The following is a 20,402-nucleotide window of genomic DNA, read 5'->3' on the forward strand; positions in this document are numbered from 1 at the left end:
GCTAACACACAGACACAGGGTGAAACTACCAACCTGCTCACAGAGAGTGGGAATTGAACACAGGTCAATGTCACTGTAAAACTTTACACTGACTGTTATGCTAACACACAGACACAGGGTGAAACTACCAACCTGCTCACAGAGAGTGGGAATTGAACACAGGTCTATGTCACTGTAAAACTTTACACTGACTGTTATGCTAACACACAGACACAGGGTGAAACTACCCACCTGCTCACAGAGAGTGGGAATTGAACACAGGTCAATGTCACGGTAAAGCTTTACACTGACAGTTATGCTAACACACAGACTCAGGGTGAAACTACCAACCTGCTCACAGAGAGTGGGAATTGAACAAAGGTCAATGTCACTCTAAAACTTTACACCAACTATTCTGCAAAAACACAGTCACAGGGAGAAAATACCAACCTGCTCACAGAGACTGGGAATTGAAGACAGGTCAATGTCACTGTAAAACAATACACTGACTGTTATGCTAACACACAGACACAGGGTGAAACTACCAACCTGCCCACAGAGAGTGGGAATTGAACACAGGTCAATGTCACTGTAAAACTTTACACTGACTGTTATGCTAACACACAGATACAGGGTGAAACTACCAACCTGCTCACAGAGAGCGGGAATTGAACACAGGTCAATGTCACAATAAAACAATACACTGACTGTTATGCTAACACACAGACACAGGGTGAAACTACCAACCTGCCCACAGAGAGTGGGAATTGAACACAGGTCAATGTCACTGTAAAACTTTACACTAACTGTTATGCAAACACACAGACACAGGGTGAAACTACCAACCTGCCCACAGAGAGTCGGAATTGAACACAGGTCAATGTCACTGTAAAACTTTACACTAATTGTTATGCTAACACACAGACACTGGGTGAAACTACCAACCTGCCCGCAGAGAGTGGGAATTGAACACAGGTCAATGTCACTGTAAAAGTTTACTCTGACTGTTATGCTAACACACAGACACAGGGTGAAACTACCAACCTGCTCACAGAGAGTGGGAATTGAACACAGGTCAATGTCATAATAAAAGAAAACACTGACAGTTATGCTAACACACAGACACAGGGTGAAACTACCAACATGCTCACAGAGAGTGGGAATTGAACACAGGTGAATGTCACTGTAAAACTTTACACTGACTGTTAAGCTAACACACTGACACCGTGTGAAACTACAAACCTGCTCACAGAGAGTGGGTATTGAACACAGGTCAATGTCTCTGTAAAACTTTACACTAAATGTTATGCTAACACACAGACACAGGGTGAAACTACCAACCTGCTCACAGAGAGTGGGAATTGAACACAGGTCAATGTCACTGTAAAACTTTACACTGACTGTTAAGCTAACACACTGACACCGGGTGAAACTACCAACCAACTCACAGAGAGTGGCAATTGAACACAGGTCAATGTCACTGTAAAACAATACACTGACTGTTATGCTAACACACAGACACAGGGTGAAACTACCAACCTGCTCACAGAGAGTGGGAATTGAACACAGGTCAATGTCACTGTAAAACTTTACACTGACTGTTATGCTAACACACAGACACAGGGTGAAACTACCAACCTGCTCACAGAGAGTGGGAATTGAACACAGGTCAATGTCACAATAAAACAATACACTGACTGTTATGCTAACACACAGACACAGGGTGAAACTACCAACCTGCTCACAGAGAGTGGGAATTGAACACAGGTCAATGTCACTGTAAAACTTTACACTGACTGTTATGCTAACACACAGACACAGGGTGAAACTACCAACCTGCTCACAGAGAGTGGGAATTGAACACAGGTCTATGTCACTGTAAAACTTTACACTGACTGTTATGCTAACACACAGACACAGGGTGAAACTACCCACCTGCTCACAGAGAGTGGGAATTGAACACAGGTCAATGTCACGGTAAAGCTTTACACTGACAGTTATGCTAACACACAGACTCAGGGTGAAACTACCAACCTGCTCACAGAGAGTGGGAATTGAACAAAGGTCAATGTCACTCTAAAACTTTACACCAACTATTCTGCAAAAACACAGTCACAGGGAGAAAATACCAACCTGCTCACAGAGACTGGGAATTGAAGACAGGTCAATGTCACTGTAAAACAATACACTGACTGTTATGCTAACACACAGACACAGGGTGAAACTACCAACCTGCCCACAGAGAGTGGGAATTGAACACAGGTCAATGTCACTGTAAAACTTTACACTGACTGTTATGCTAACACACAGATACAGGGTGAAACTACCAACCTGCTCACAGAGAGCGGGAATTGAACACAGGTCAATGTCACAATAAAACAATACACTGACTGTTATGCTAACACACAGACACAGGGTGAAACTACCAACCTGCCCACAGAGAGTGGGAATTGAACACAGGTCAATGTCACTGTAAAACTTTACACTAACTGTTATGCAAACACACAGACACAGGGTGAAACTACCAACCTGCCCACAGAGAGTCGGAATTGAACACAGGTCAATGTCACTGTAAAACTTTACACTAATTGTTATGCTAACACACAGACACTGGGTGAAACTACCAACCTGCCCGCAGAGAGTGGGAATTGAACACAGGTCAATGTCACTGTAAAACTTTACACTAACTGTTATGCTAACACACAGACACAGGGTGAAACTACCAACCTGCCCGCAGAGAGTGGGAATTGAACACAGGTCAATGTCACTGTAAAACAATACACTGACTGTTATGCTAACACACAGACACAGGGTGAAACTACCAACCTGCCCACAGAGAGTGGGAATTGAACACAGGTCAATGTCACTGTAAAACAATACACTAACCGTTATGCTAACACACAGACACAGGGTGAAACTACCAACCGGCTCACAGAGAGTGGGAATTGAACACAGGTCAACGTCACTGTAAAACTTTACACTGACTGTGATGCTAACACACAGACACAGGGTGAAACTACCAACCTGCCCACAGAGAGTGGGAATTGAACACAGGTCAATGTCACTGTAAAACTTTACACTGACTGTTATGCTAACACACAGACACAGGGTGAAACTACCAACTTGCTCACAGAGAGTAGGAATTGAACACAGGTCAATGTCACTGTAAAACGTTACACTAACTGTTATGCTAACAAACAGTCACAGGGTGAAAGTAACAACCTGCTCACAGAGAGTGGGAATTGAACACAGGTCTATGTCACTGTAAAACAATACACTGACTGTTATACTAACACACAGACACAGGGTGAAACTACCAACCTGCTCACAGAGAGCGGGAATTGAACACAGGTCAATGTCACAATAAAACAATACACTGACTGTTATGCTAACACACAGACACAGGGTGAAACTACCAACCTGCCCACAGAGAGTGGGAATTGAACACAGGTGAATGTCACTGTAAAACTTTACACTAACTGTTATGCAAACACACAGACACAGGGTGAAACTACCAACCTGCCCACAGAGAGTCGGAATTGAACACAGGTCAATGTCACTGTAAAACTTTACACTAATTGTTATGCTAACACACAGACACTGGGTGAAACTACCAACCTGCCCGCAGAGAGTGGGAATTGAACACAGGTCAATGTCACTGTAAAACTTTACACTAACTGTTATGCTAACACACAGACACAGGGTGAAACTACCAACCTGCCCGCAGAGAGTGGGAATTGAACACAGGTCAATGTCACTGTAAAACAATACACTGACTGTTATGCTAACACACAGATACAGGGTGAAACTACCAACCTGCTCACAGAGAGTAGGAATTGAACACAGGTCAGTGTCAGTGTAAAACAATACACTGACTGTTATGCTAACACACAGTCACTGGGAGAAACTACCAACCAACTCACAGAGAGTGGGAATTGAACACAGGTCAATGTCAATGTAAAACTTTACACTAACTGTTATGCTAACAAACAGTCACAGGGTGAAAGTAACAACCTGCTCACAGGGAGTGGGAATTGAACACAGGTCTATGTCACTGTAAAACAATACACTGACTGTTATGCTAACAAACAGTCACAGGGTGAAAGTAACAACCTGCTCACAGGGAGTGGGAATTGAACACAGGTCTATGTCACTGTAAAACAATACACTGACTGTTATGCTATACACACAGTCACTGGGAGAAACTACCAACCTGCTCACAGAGAGTGGGAATTGAACACAGGTCAATGTCACTGTAAAACTTTACACTAACTGTTATGCTAACACACAGACACCGTGTGAAACTACCAACCTGCTCACAGAGACTGGGAATTGAACACAGGTCAATGTCACTGTAAAACTTTACACTAACTGTTATGCTAACACACAGACACAGGGTGAAATTCCCAACCTGCCTACAGAGAGTGGGAATTGAACACAGGTCAAAGTTACTGTAAAACTTTACACTGACCGTTATGCTAACACACGGACAGAGGGTGAAACTACCAACCTGCTCACAGAGAGTGGGAATTGAACACAGGTCAATGTCACTGTAAAACAATACACTGACTGTTATGCTAACACACAGACACAGGGCGAAACTACCAACCTGCTCACAGAGAGTGGGAATTGAACACAGGTCAATGTCACTGTAAAAGTTTACTCTGACTGTTATGCTAACACACAGACACAGGGTGAAACTACCAACCTGCTCACAGAGAGTGGGAATTGAACACAGGTCAATGTCATAATAAAAGAAAACACTGACAGTTATGCTAACACACAGACACAGGGTGAAACTACCAACATGCTCACAGAGAGTGGGAATTGAACACAGGTGAATGTCACTGTAAAACTTTACACTGACTGTTAAGCTAACACACTGACACCGTGTGAAACTACAAACCTGCTCACAGAGAGTGGGTATTGAACACAGGTCAATGTCTCTGTAAAACTTTACACTAAATGTTATGCTAACACACAGACACAGGGTGAAACTACCAACCTGCTCACAGAGAGTGGGAATTGAACACAGGTCAATGTCACGGTAAAGCTTTACACTGACAGTTATGCTAACACACAGACTCAGGGCGAAACTACCAACCTGCTCACAGAGAGTGGGAATTGAACAAAGGTCAATGTCACTGTAAAACTTTACACTAACTATTCTGCAAAAACACAGTCTCAGGGAGAAAATACCAACCTGCTCACAGAGTGTGGGAATTGAACACAGGTCAATGTCACTATAAAACAATACACTGACTGCTATGCTATACACACAGTCACTGGGAGAAACTACCAACCTGCTCACAGAGAGTGGGAATTGAACACAGGTCAATGTCACTGTAAAACTTTACACTGACTGTTATGCTAACACACAGACACAGGGTGAAACTACCCACCTGCTCACAGTGTGTGGGAATTGAACACAGGTCAATGTCACAATAAAACAATTCACTGACAGTTATGCTAACACACAGACACAGGGTGAAACTACCAACCTGCTCACAGAGAGTGCGAATTGAACACAGGTCAATGTCACTGTAAAACAATACACTGACTGTTATGCTAACACACAGTCACTGGGAGAAACTACCAACCAACTCACAGAGAGTGGGAATTGAACACAGGTCAATGTCAATGTAAAACTTTACCCTAACTGTTATGCTAACACAGAGACAAAGGGTGAAACTACCAACCTGCCCACAGAGAGTGGGAATTGAACACAGGTCAATGTCACTGTAAAACAATACACTGACTGTTAAGCTAACACACTGACACAGGGTGAAACTACCAACCTGCTCACAGAGAGTGGGAATTGAACACAGGTCAATGTCACTGTAAAACTTTACACTAACTGTTATGCTAACACACAGACACAGGGTGAAACTACCAACCATCTCACAGAGAGTGGGAATTGAACACAGGTCAAAGTCACTGTAAAACTTTACCCTAACTGTTATGCTAACACACAGACACAGGGTGAAACTACCAACCTGCCCACAGAGAGTGGGAATTGAACACAGGTCAAGGTCACTGTAAAACAATACACTGACTGTTATGCTAACACACAGACACCGGGTGAAACTACCAACCAACTCACAGAGAGTGGCAATTGAACACAGGTCAATGTCACTGTAGAACAATACACTGACTGTTATGCTAACACACAGACACCGGGTGAAACTACCAACCTGCTCACAGAGAGTGGGAATTGAACACAGGTCAATGTCACTGTAAAACAATACACTCGACTGTCATGCTAACACACAGTCACTTATAGAAACTACCAACCAACTCACAGAGAGTGGGAATTGAACACAGGTCAATGTCACTGTAAAACTTTACACTGACTGTTATGCTAACACACAGACATAGGGAGAAACTACCAACCTGCCCACAGAGAGTGGGAATTGAACACAGGTCAATGTCACTGTAAAAGAATACACTGACTGTTATGTTAACACACAGACACAGGGTGAAACTACCAACCTGCTCACAGAGAGTGGGAATTGAACACAGGTCAATGTCACAATAAAACAATACACTGACTGTTATGCTAACACACAGACACAGGGTGAAACTACCAACCTGCCCACAGAGAGTGGGAATTGAACACAGGTCTATGTCACTGTAAAACAATACACTCGACTGTCATGCTAACACACAGACACCGGGTGAAACTACCAACCAACTCACAGAGAGTGGGAATTGAACACAGGTCTATGTCACTGTAAAACAATACACTGACTGTTATGCTTACACACTGACACCGTGTGAAACTACCAACCTGCTCACAGAGAGTGGGAATTGAACACAGGTCAATGTCACTGTAAAACTTTACACTAACTCTTACGCTAACACACAGACACAGGGTAAAACTACCAACCTGCTCACAGAGAGTGGGAATTGAACACAGGTCAATGTCACTGTAAAACTTTACACTAACTGTTATGCTAACACACTGACACCGTGTGAAACTACCAACCTGCTCACAGAGAGTGGGAATTGAACACAGGTCAATGTCACTGTAAAACTTTACCCTAACTCTTATGCTAACACACAGACACAGGGTGAAACTACCAACCATCTCACAGAGAGTGGGAATTGAACACAGGTCAAAGTCACTGTAAAACTTTACCCTAACTGTTATGCTACCACACAGACACAGGGTGAAACTACCAACCTGCTCACAGAGAGTGGGAATTGAACTGAGGTCAATGTCACTGTAAAACAATACACTGACTGTTATGCTAACACACAGTCACTGATAGTAACTACCAACCAACTCACAGAGAGTGGGAATTGAACACAGGTCAATGTCACTGTAAAACTTTACACTGACTGTTATGCTAACACACAGACACAGGGTGAAACTACCAACCTGCCCACAGAGAGTGGGAATTGAACACAGGTCAATGTCACTGTAAAACAATACACTGACTGTTATGTTAACACACAGACACAGGGTGAAACTACCAACCTGCTCACGGAGAGTGGGAATTGAACACAGGTCAATGTCACAATAAAACAATACACTGACTGTTATGCTAACACACAGACACAGGGTGAAACTACCAACCTGCTCACAGTGAGTGGGAATTGAACACAGGTCTATGTCACTGTAAAACAATACACTGACTGTTATGCTAACACACTGACACCGTGTGAAACTACCAACCTGCTCACAGAGAGTGGGAATTGAACACAGGTCAATGTCACTGTAAAACTTTACACTGACTGTTATGCTAACACACAGACACCGGGTGAAACTACCAACCTGCTCACAGAGAGTGGGAATTGAACTCAGGTCTATGTCACTGTAAAACTTTACACTGACTGTTATGCTAACACACAGACACAGGGTGAAACTACCAACCTGCTCACAGAGAGTGGGAATTGAACACAGGTCAATGTCACAATAAAACAATACACTGACTGTTATGCTAACACACAGACACAGGGTGAAACTACCAACCTGCTCACAGAGAGTGGGAATTGAACACAGGTCAATGTCACTGCAAAACTTTACACTGACTGTTATGCTAACACACAGACACAGGGTGAAACTACCAACCTGCTCACAGAGAGTGGGATTTGAACACAGGTCAATGTCACTGTAAAACAATACACTGACTGTTATGCTAACACACAGACACAGGGTGAAACTACCAACCTGCTCACAGAGAGTGGGAATTGAACACAGGTCAATGTCACAATAAAACAATACACTGACTGTTATGCTAACACACAGACACAGGGTGAAACTACCAACCTGCTCACAGAGAGTGGGAATTGAACACAGGTCAATGTCACTGTAAAACTTTACACTAACTGTTATGCTAACACACAGACACAGGGTGAAACTACCAACCTGCTCACAGAGAGTGGGAATTGAACACAGGTCTATGTCACTGTAAAACTTTACACTGACTGTTATGCTAACACACAGTCACAGGGTGAAACTACCAACCTGCTCACAGAGAGTGGGAATTGAACACAGGTCAATGTCACTGTAAAACTTTATACTAACTGTTATGCTAACACACTGACACCGTGTGAAACTACCAACCTGCTCACAGAGAGTGGGAATTGAACACAGGTCAATGTCACTGTAAAACTTTATACTAACTGTTATGCTAACACACAGACACAGGGTGAAACTACCAACCTGCTCACAGAGAGTGGGAATTGAACACAGGTCAGTGTCACTGTAAAACTTTACACTGACTGTTATGCTAACACACAGACACAGGGTGAAACTACCAACCTGCCCACAGAGAGTGGGAATTGAACACAGGTCAATGTCACTGTAAAACTTTACACTAACTGTTATGCTAACACACAGACACAGGGTGAAACTACCAACCTGCCCACAGAGAGTGGGAATTGAACACAGGTCAATGTCACTGTAAAACTTTACACTAACTGTTATGCTAACACACAGACACAGGGTGAAACTACCAACCTGCTCACAGAGAGTGGGAATTGAACACAGGTCTATGTCACTTTAAAACAATACACTGACTGTTATGCTAACACACTGACACCGTGTGAAACTACCAACCTGCTCACAGAGAGTGGGAATTGAACACAGGTCAATGTCACTGTAAAACTTTACACTAACTGTTATGCTAACACACAGACACAGGGTGAAACTACCAACCTGCTCACAGAGAGTGGGAATTGAACACAGGTCTATGTCACTTTAAAACAATACACTGACTGTTATGCTAACACACTGACACCGTGTGAAACTACCAACCTGCTCACAGAGAGTGGGAATTGAACACAGGTCAATGTCACTGTAAAACTTTACACTAACTGTTATGCTAACACACAGACACAGGATGAAACTACCAACCTGCTCACAGAGAGTGGGAATTGAACACAGGTCAATGTCACAATAAAACAATACACTGACTGTTATGCTAACACACAGACACAGGGTGAAACTACCAACCTGCTCACAGAGAGTGGGAATTGAACACAGGTCAATGTCACTGTAAAACTTTATACTAACTGTTATGCTAACACACAGACACAGGGTGAAACTACCAACCTGCTCACAGAGAGTGGGAATTGAACACAGGTCAGTGTCACTGTAAAACTTTACACTGACTGTTATGCTAACACACAGACACAGGGTGAAACTACCAACCTGCCCACAGAGAGTGGGAATTGAACACAGGTCAATGTCACTGTAAAACTTTACACTAACTGTTATGCTAACACACAGACACAGGGTGAAACTACCAACCTGCCCACAGAGAGTGGGAATTGAACACAGGTCAATGTCACTGTAAAACTTTACACTAACTGTTATGCTAACACACAGACACAGGGTGAAACTACCAACCTGCTCACAGAGAGTGGGAATTGAACACAGGTCTATGTCACTTTAAAACAATACACTGACTGTTATGCTAACACACTGACACCGTGTGAAACTACCAACCTGCTCACAGAGAGTGGGAATTGAACACAGGTCAATGTCACTGTAAAACTTTACACTAACTGTTATGCTAACACACAGACACAGGATGAAACTACCAACCTGCTTACAGATAGTGGGAATTGAACACAGGTCTATGTCACTTTAAAACAATACACTGACTGTTATGCTAACACACTGACACCGTGTGAAACTACCAACCTGCTCACAGAGAGTGGGAATTGTACACAGGTCAATATCACTGTAAAACTTTACACTAACTGTTATGCTAACACACAGACACAGGGTGAAACTACCAACCTGCCCACAGAGAGTGGGAATTGAACACAGGTCAATGCCACTGTAAAACAATACACTGACTGTTATGCTAACACACAGACACAGGGTGAAACTACCAACCTGCCCTCAGACAGTGGGAATTGAACACAGGTCAATGTCACTGTAAAACTTTACACTAACTGTTATGCTAACACACAGACACCGGGTGAAACTACCAACCAGCTCACAGAGAGTGGGAATTGAACACAGGTCAATGTCACTGTAAAACTTTACACTGACTGTTATGCTAACACACAGACACAGGGTGAAACTACCAACCAGCTCACAGAGAGTGGGAATTAAACACAGTCAATGTCACAATAAAACAATGCACTGACTGTTATGCTAACACACAGTCACTGGGAGAAGCTACCAACCTTTTTGAGTGAAGAAGTCTCCCAGCATTATCCCCTTGTGATACTTGAGCTATCTCCCTTAACCTAGGGCTTCTTGTTCTCGTCTTAACCAACCTCAATGCGTACATTGTCCCATTAATCCTTTCAGTAGCCCATACTTCCTGTGCGGAAAACCTGAAAGTAGTCCAGTAAGATTTGTCATGGTATGAGATGGGGGTAGCAGTATTTTTAAGGAGTGCTAAGTGGGTGATCGTCACTCACATCAGGAGTGTCCATCTTTAGTTTGCCACACTGGAATAAGGGCTTCAGAGGAACTGTGTTAGGTGAAGTATGACTGCAGACAGAGCGGTACCAGGAAAACTCAGTGTGTGGGTTGGTGACTCACTACGTTCCTGAATATCAACACACCACCTCTGTGTCAATGGGGAACGGTTACCTACACCACCTCTTTAATAATGGCAAGTAGTGACCCACATGTTGCTTGTGTCACTGGGGAACCGTGACCTATACCATTGCTGTGTCAATGAGGAACGGTGACTTATACCTCTGTGTCAATGGGGAAAGGTGACCTACACCATCTCAGTGTCACTGGGTAACGGTGACCCACAGCATCTCTGTGTCAATGAGTAACGGGGACCTATCTCTCTGTGTCAGTGTGGAATGGTTACCTACCTGTGCAATACACAGTGTGATTTGCAGGGGTTGGCTTCAGCCAGTATACAAAGTAACCGGGGCAGTTTTTCACCTTGATCTCCAAGCTCCAGGAACAGGTATTTTCACCTGAGCTGAAACAGACACTCCTGTGCACCTCCTGTTCTCCCACGCTGGGGTGGGAACCTGGAATGAGAATAGTAGACATTGTAAATCTATTTCACACCCCAGTACAGCAGGGAATGTGGTGCAGAACCCACCGTTCAGCTGTGGTGTATAACTTCATTCCCTCAGTGCCTGACTTGCTGTGAAACCCCACCCCAATGTGATTAGCAGCTGCTGAAGCCCCACCTCCAATGTGCACTGACATTTAAAAATATTAAACACGAGGAAATCTGCAGATGCTGGAAATTCAAGCAACACACACAAAATGCTGGTGGAACACAGCAGGCCAGGCAGCATCTATAGGGAGAAGCACTGTCGACGTTTCGGGCCGAGACCCTTCATCAGGACTAACTGAAAGAAGAGATAGTAACAGATATGAAAGTGGGAGGGGGAGGGGGAGATTCAAAAATCTGATTTTATATATGCATATACACTCAATTCCAAATTGCTGTTCTGATTCATTTTATCATTAATTGGGATGCAGAAGACTGAGAGGAGATTTGATAAAGGTATACAAAATTATAAGAGGTTTCGATAGGGCAAATGCAAACAGGCTTTTCCCAGTGAGATTGGGTGGGACTGCACCAGAGGTCATGGGTTAAAGGTTAAAGGTGAGCAGTTTAAGGGGAACATGAGGACAAACTTGTTTCTCAGACAGTTGTGAGAGTGTGGAATGAGCTGCCAGCAGAAGAGGTGCATGGAAGCTCAAGTTCAATGTTTGAGAAAAGTTTGTATAGGTACAGGGATGGTTATAGGTAAGGAGGGCTGTGGTCCCGGTGCAGGTCGATGGGAGTAGGCAGCTTAAAATTGTTTGACATGGACTAAATGAACTAAAGGGCCTGTTTCTTTTTCTTTCTTTTTTCTTTTTCAATCTTTTTATTGAGTTTCATATATACATATAAAAAAAACATAACATAATAATGAGTAAATTATGAATACAATAGACTTGAAGTCACGCTGATAATAAGATAACAATATCCTATTAAACATCAACAGAAAAAAATACCTTAATCAATCAAGTCCATATGATTATATATGAAAAAAAACAAAAATAACCGTTAAAAGAAGAATTTGAAAATATGTGAAAAAAGTATATATTAAGAAAAAAAACACTAAACTAAACTAACATGGGCAATAATAATAGCTTACAAGTATATGATAGTGTCAAAAAACTCCAGAACTCCATACCTGAACATGAATAAGCAGAAAGAAGGTCTGAAAAAGGCCAAATTAATTCATATGAAAATGTCGAATAAACGGTCTCCAAGTTTCTTCAAATGTAATTGATGAGTCAAAAATAGTACTTCTAATTTTTTCCAGGCTCAGTTAAGAAATAGTTTGAGAAAACCACTGGAACGTGGTAGGAGGATTTACTTCTTTCCAGTTTTGTAATATAGACCTTCTGGCCATTAATGTTACAACAGCAATCATTCGTCTGATTGAAGGGGAAAACTGATTACCATCTTCATTTGGTATGCCAAAAATTGCAGTAATAAAATGAGGTTGTAAATCTATATTCCAAATTGAGGAAATGGTAGTAAATATGTCCTTCCAATAGTTATGTAAAGTGGGACATGACCAAAACATATGGGTCAATGAGGCCACTTCTGAATGACATCTGTCACATTGAGGGTTAATAGAGAATAGAATCGAGCAAGTTTATCTTTAGACATATGAGCTCTATGTACAATTTTAAATTGTATTAAAGCATGTTTAGCACATATAGAAGAGGAATTAACCATTTGCAAAATTTTTTCCCATTTATCTGTTGATATATTATATCGAAGTTCTTTTTCCCATTCTTGTTTAATTCTAACTGATATTTCTGGTTGTATCTTCATAATCATATTATAAATAAAAGCTACTAATCCCTTCTGACAAGGGTTTAAGGTAAAAATCAAATCTGTAAAATCCACTAAAGTTGAATTAGGAAAAGATGGTAAAATTTATGTAAGAAATTTCTAATTTGTAAATATCTGAAAAAATTAGATTTAGGTCATTCAAATTTGTTGGAAAGTTGGTCAAATGACATCAAAGTATCTTCAAAGAAAAGATCACGAAAACATTTTATACCTTTCCTTTTCCATATGTTAAAAGCTTGATCTGTCCAAGAGGGTTTGAAAAAGAAATTAAGTAAGATAGGGCTATCAAGAACAAAGTTTTTCAAAGTAAAAAACTTACGAAATTGAAACCAAATTCGTAATGTATGTTTAATAACAGGATTAGATATTTGTTTATTAAATTTAACTAAATCAGCAGGAAGACAAGAACCAAGAACAGAGAATAGAGAATATTCCTATACCTCATTACATTCCAAATTTACCCACTGTGGGCACAATGGTGAATCCAAATCTAGTTTCCAATACATTAAATTACGAATATTATTTGCCCAATAATAAAATCTAAAGTTAGGTAAAGCTAAACCACCATCTTTTTTAGATTTTTGTAATTGCCTTTTACTTAACCTAGGGTTTTTATTTTGCCACACAAATGAGGAAATTTTTGAATCAATGTTATCAAAAAAAGATTTAGAAATAAAAATTGGTAAGGCTTGAAATAAGTATAAAAATTTCGGTAAAATCATCATTTTAATAGCATTAATCCGACCAATTAATGATAAAAATAAAGGAGACCATCTTGTAGTAAGTTGATGAATTTGATGAAGCATAGGTAAAAAATTCAGTCTAAATAAATCTTTATATTTCTTGGTAATTTTTATACCTAAATAGGTAAAGTTATCAGTAACAACTTTAAATGGTATCCTATCACTCAATAAAGTTTGTGCATTTAAAGGAAATAATTCACTCTTATCTAAGTTTAGTTTATAACCAGAAAAAATACCAAATTGAACCAACAAGGATAAAATAGCGGGAATAGACCTATCAGGGTCAGAAATATATAACAGCAAGTCATCAGCATAAAGTGATAATTTGTATAACTTCTCATTACGGGTAATACCAAAAATATTAGAAGATTCACGAATAGCAATAGCTAAAGGTTCTAATGTAATATTAAATAATAAAGGACTTAAGGGATAGCCTTGTCTCGTACCACGAGATAATTGAAAAAAAGAGGATCTATAGTTATTTGTAAGAACAGAAGCAACAGGTTTATAATATATTAATTTAATCCATGATATAAAGTTAGGACTAAAATTAAAATTTCTCAATGTATTAAATAAGTATGTCCATTCAACTCTATCAAAAGCTTTTTCAGCATCTAATGAGATAACACATACTGGGATTGTGGATGGTGAAGTATGAATTATATTAATCAATTTTCTAACATTAAAAAAGGAATACCGATTCCTCATAAAACCAGATTGATCTTCAGAAATAATCTGTGATAGTACTTTTTCTAATCTAATGGCTAAAATTTTTGTAAGAATCTTAGAATCTACATTTAATAGTGATATAGGGCGATAAGATGTACATAAAGTAGGATCTTTATCTTTTTTAAGAATTAGAGAGATATTAGCTTCATAAAAAGATTGAGGTAATCTCTTCTTAGCAAACGCATCATTAAAAATTTCACATAACCAAGGAGAGAGCAAAGAAGAAAAAGTTTTTAAAAATTCTACTATATAACCATCAGGACCAGGAGCTTTCCCTGAATTCATTGATGAGATAGCCTCTCCTATTTCCACCATAGAGATAGGAGCATCTAACAGGCTATGATCTTCATCTATCAGTTTAGGAATATTCAAATTGTTAAAAAAAATTATCTATCATGGACTGGTCACCATCAAATTCTGATTGATATAAAGATTTATAAAAATCTTGAAAAGTATTATTAATTTCTTTATGATCAGTAGTTAAATTACCGTCTTGTTTGCGAATTTTAATAATTTGTCGCTTAGTCGAAATAGCTTTTAATTGATTAGCTAACAGTTTGCCAATTCGATCACTGTGAATATAGAATTGAGCCCTGGTCCTAATTAATTGATTTTCAATTGAAGAAGATAATAGTAAACTATGTTCCATTTGAAGCTCAACTCTCTTCTTATAAAGTTCTTTGGTAGGAGTCACGGAATAAATCTTATCAATTTCCTTGATTTTATCCACTAATAAAGCAATATCTAAATACCTTTGTTTTCTTTTACCAACAGAATATGAGATAATTTGTCCACGGATAAAAGCCTTAAAAGAGTCCCAAAGTATTCCTCTGTCGATTTCTTCAGTATAGTTTGTTGAGAAAAACAAGTCAATTTGCTGTTTTATATAGGTGATAAATTCTGGGTCTTGAAGCAAAGTAGCGTTAAGCCTCCAAGATCTGATATTATTGGAATAGTCCGAAATCTTAATAGATAACTTCAAAGGTGCATGATCCGAAATAGTAATAGAATCATATTTACAATCAATAACATCCGTTAATAACCGATGATCAATAAGAAAATAGTCAATTCTAGAATAGCTATGATATACATGTGAAAAAAATTCTTTATCTTTAGGGTTCAAAAACCGCCATATTTCTGTAATTCCTGAATCAACCATAAAAGAATTAATAAGTAGGGCTGATCTATTCGGAAGAGTACGGATAGGTTTAGATCTATCCATCGAAGGATTCAAACAACAATTAAAATCTCCACCCATTATCAACATATATTCATTTAGATTAGGAAGGGAAGTAAATAAACGTTTAAAAAATTCAGGGCAGTCAAAGTTTGGAGCATAAATATTAACTAGAACAACTTTCCGATTAAAAAGTGAGCCAGTTATCAACAAAAATCTACCCTGTGGGTCAGAAATAATTTCATGATGTGTAAACGATATTGAGGGGTCTATAAAAATAGACACACCCCTAATTTTAGCGGTACAATTCGAGTGAAATTGTTGACCCTTCCAGAACCTAAAAAAACGCTGATTATCCTCCCTCCTGATATGGGTCTCCTGTGCAAAGATAATATTAGCGTTCAGTCTATGGAATACTTTAAATATTTTTTTACGTTTAATCGGATGATTTAAACCATTAGTATTCCAGGAGATAAAGTTAACAGATTTATCCATCATGCTAATATTAGTTGTGTGTATCATAAAAGGTTAAAAAGACACATAACCCACAATTCAGGAAGGAGGAAAATTGATTCAGGAGCAACCGGAGAACATGACACCTCAACAATATTAATAATTTAAAGTCGGCCCATAAACTAAAAGCAAAAAAATAAAGAGCAAAAGCGTGAAAAAAGATCCCTACCCCCTCCCCCCACCCTTCGAAAAAAGCCAAGCGGCAGGCGCATAATCTAATACTAACATTACCCCCATTTCAAGATGGCAGCTCTATAAAAAGATTAAAAGAAAACTATATAACACCCAGATTAAGATATAAAGTTGCAAAAAGAAAATATATATCAATCAGAATAAAAAAAACTAATATAATAAAACAATCATTAATAAAAAAAGTATAAACATCAAAATTTGAAAGTGTAATATACCTTTAAAAAAAAATCCCGTGTTCAAATACAAGATGACGTTTCAAAAGCAAAGACTTATGGGAAGAAGAAACGCCATTTTGAAAAAGCCATATTACTAAATACAAATGTGAGTTCAGCAATCTATTAAAAGACAAAATAGGATTTAAAAAAAAGGAATGTAATAAACAGTGCAATATATATATAAAAAAAAGACCAAAAATCCAAAACATTCGTCCCATTTCTAAGTACAGGCAAACAAATAAATGCTTACAAAAAACAGAATCTTACGGGAAAAAGAAACGACATCTTAAAAAAAAAGTAAATCATTATTGCAAAATATAAACGTATATAACCAAAACAGAAAGAAGAAAAAAAAGATATTATAAAAATTAAAAGGAACATCTATAAACAATGATGATAGTAAAAAAAACCAGACCCTTAGATCAAAATAAGAAGTTATAACCCAGCTTCATAGGTTAAAACTTAAAGTAAAAAGATATCCTCTCTCCGAAAAATCTTCCACATAACACATAGTTCAAGTTGCACTAGAAGATCGAAATTCTTCAGCAAATTTCTTCGCTTCTTCCGGAGTGTTAAAAATTTGCTGACTGTTGTCGTTCAGCGTAATTCTAAGCTTCGCTGGATACATTAAAGCTTGTTCAAGTCCAATCGAGTAAATCTCTGCCATCACTGGTTTAAAAGCGATTCTGGCTCTCATTACCTCGTAGGAATAATTCTCAACAATTCGAAATTTGTAGGTATTGTAAGAAATCATACCTTTTTTACGAGCTAATCGAATTAAAAGCTCTTTCTCACGAGGATAATGAAGGCGAACAATCACCGCTCGTGGTTTATCAGTCGTAGACGAAAACCTCGCAACTCTGTGAGCGCGGTCAATAACAGGTTTAGTTTGCAAACCCTCATCACCGAAAATTTCCCACAGTAATTTAGAGAAAAATTCAGTTAAATCACCGGACTCAACTCTTTCGGGAAACCCGATAATTCGCAAATTCTGTCTGCGAGATCGATTTTCGAGATCAGTAATTTTAAACTTATACTGATCTACAGTTTTAAGAGTCGATTGTACCTTCTTATCCAACACTTCAATTGTACGTACTTTTTCAACAATTAATTTTTCAAGAGTCGCCAACTTATCTTCATGCCGCTGAATATCCATTGCCTGCGACTGAAGCTTAGTATCAAGCGATCTAACAAATCCTTCGAGTTCAGACATTTTCGTGGTAAGCTTGTTTTCCAAACTTGCCATTTTACTTTCCAAACTTGCCATTTTACTTTCCATCTTGCTTTCCAAACTTGCAAGCTTAGTGTCCAGAAGATTAGAAATTGCATCGATAGATAAAGGCTCCTTAGAAAATTTCTTACTTGTAGCCATTTTAAGTTCGACAGAGTTAGATCAAATATAGTTTTAAGAAAAAAAAAGTCAATCGAAAATATCAACTCATTTGATTAAATTCGAAAAGATTTGATTAAAGGGTGATTATAGTTAAAGAAGTAAAGAGCGCCTAAAAGGCAGGTGTTTACGTCGCCATCTTGAAACTCCTCCTAAAGGGCCTGTTTCAGTGCTGTACTTTGCTATGACACTAACTCTGGGAAACTGGCATTCTGCGACCATCAGATCTTCAACATCCTTATCTTCTGCTCACTGACCGTTAACACCCGTACACTTTGGGTCTGTTTGCTTAGCTCACTGCCCTACTCTCTCCAGATGTTTGACTGTAGAGCTAAGCATAGCTCCAATGCTATCTACAAATTCACCCATCTTGTTGGCAGAATCTTAGACGGCGATGAGGAGCCTTACAAGACCCAAATGTCAAAGGTAAGTTCATCTCACAGAGTGATGGGTGCCTGGAACACCCTGCTGGGGGCGGTGGCAGAGGCAGATACATTAGAAACATTTAAGAAAATCTTAGGTAGACTTATGGATGATAAAAAAATGGAGGACTTTATAGAAGGGAAGGGTTAGACTGATCTTAGAGTAGGTTAAAAGGATAGCACAACATCATGCGCTGAGGGGCCTGTACCGAGCTCTAACATTAATTGTGGGTTCAAAGCTGCCATCACAACAAACTTGCTCTCACATCAGCAAAACGAAGGAACTGACCCACTGTAGGAAGGAAAAGTAAGGCCGTCTTGCACCATTCTTCATTTAACAGACAGTGGTGGAAAGGCTGAGCAGTTTTAGCTTCCTAAGTGTCTCACCTCAGAGGATCTATCCTGGTCCAGCGTATAGCTGGGACCATGAAGGCATAACGGCACTTCTATTTTCTTTGTTTGTGGAGATTTGGCATGTCATCAAAAAACTATGTTAAACTTCTACTGATGGTTCAGTGGAAACATTCTGACTGGTTGCCCAGACCTGCTGAAGGGTCTCGGCCAGAAATGTCGACTGTACTTTTTTCCCCACAGATGCTGCCTGGTCTACTGAGTTCCTCCAGCATTTTGTGTGTGTTGCTTGGATTTCCAGCATCTGCAGATTTTCTCTTGTTTCTGACTGGTTGCATGCCATCTTTCTACTCAGGACTGCAATGTACGGGTATGTGAGTGATGGACTCAGCCAATTCCATCACGGGTACAGCTCTACCAATGGGCAATGACGTCCACAAGAGGTGATGACTTAGTCAGGTGACAACCATTGTAAGGGACCCTCACTACCCCGTTCATTTCCTCTTCCTGATACTGCCATTAGGCAGCCGGTGCAGGAGCCTAAAGGACCACAACTCATTCTGCATAAGTTTCTACCCCAATGCCATCAGGTTCTTGGACCAACCTAAAAGACACCAACAACATCAAGCCTGTATTTCTTTTTCTCGCTCCCAACTTGCACAAATGTTCCAAAGTATTGCTGTTCATTTATTTTTGTCTATGTGTGTAATGCATCATTTATATTAATTCATCTAACTTATGTTTGTAATTATGGCTCCCTAAGGTTGTTATAGCCGGGGGTGGTAGCGGGGACAAGCTCCCATTAAATGTTCCCAATGGCATGTGCCTCAAGTGGCCTCTGACAACCATCCTGCACCCAGCCTTCATGTGTGGCTTAGCTACAAAGCCCAGTGGAACCATTTCTACTGACAGGAGGAGGGGCAAAGGCAGGCTACTGGCACCTTAAAACCAGTCGCTTTGAGCAGATGTGGTTCATCAGCCATGGTTGGCAGCTCACCCAGAAGGAAAACTGTGATCTCAAACCTCCACCATTTTGCAGCTATATAATAAATGGGGAAAGACTCGGGAGTAAACCCCGAAAGAATAATCTGGAGCTGGAGTCCCTAAGGCAGTCCTACGTTGAGTTCAATGCTGACTGGCAACTCCAGCAACAATGCGGATGTCAACCTTTGGGTTCATCAGATGCATGGAGAGGAGGAACTTGCCACATGGTCAACAGCTTGCTCTCCATATCGTACTGCCCAGGCGTGTGTACCTAGACAGCGAGGACGCAATATCCATGGTCAACCCTGACCACTGGGAGGCCTCAACAATCGTAGTAACGTACTGTGCTATTGGTATTCAAACCAAATTTCCATGGCATTTTACCCTGTGTAAGTAGCCT

At 39.9% G+C, this 20,402-nt stretch overlaps 1 protein-coding gene across 3 annotated transcripts in view; it reads right to left on the reverse strand.

Moving 5' to 3' along the window:
- Nucleotides 1-20,402, reverse strand: part of LOC132388155 (uncharacterized) — a 306,739-nt gene that overhangs the window by 143,737 nt on the left and 142,600 nt on the right. For all 3 annotated transcript variants that reach the window (XM_059960505.1, XM_059960503.1, XM_059960506.1), the window contains one exon: nt 11,281-11,445. In XM_059960505.1, the coding sequence (XP_059816488.1) occupies nt 11,281-11,445 (165 nt within the window). The remainder of the gene's footprint in view (nt 1-11,280; nt 11,446-20,402) is intronic.

The sequence above is a fragment of the Hypanus sabinus genome, unplaced genomic scaffold (assembly GCF_030144855.1).
Source record: "Hypanus sabinus isolate sHypSab1 unplaced genomic scaffold, sHypSab1.hap1 scaffold_272, whole genome shotgun sequence".
In the NCBI taxonomy this organism is placed as follows: Eukaryota; Metazoa; Chordata; class Chondrichthyes; order Myliobatiformes; family Dasyatidae; genus Hypanus; species Hypanus sabinus.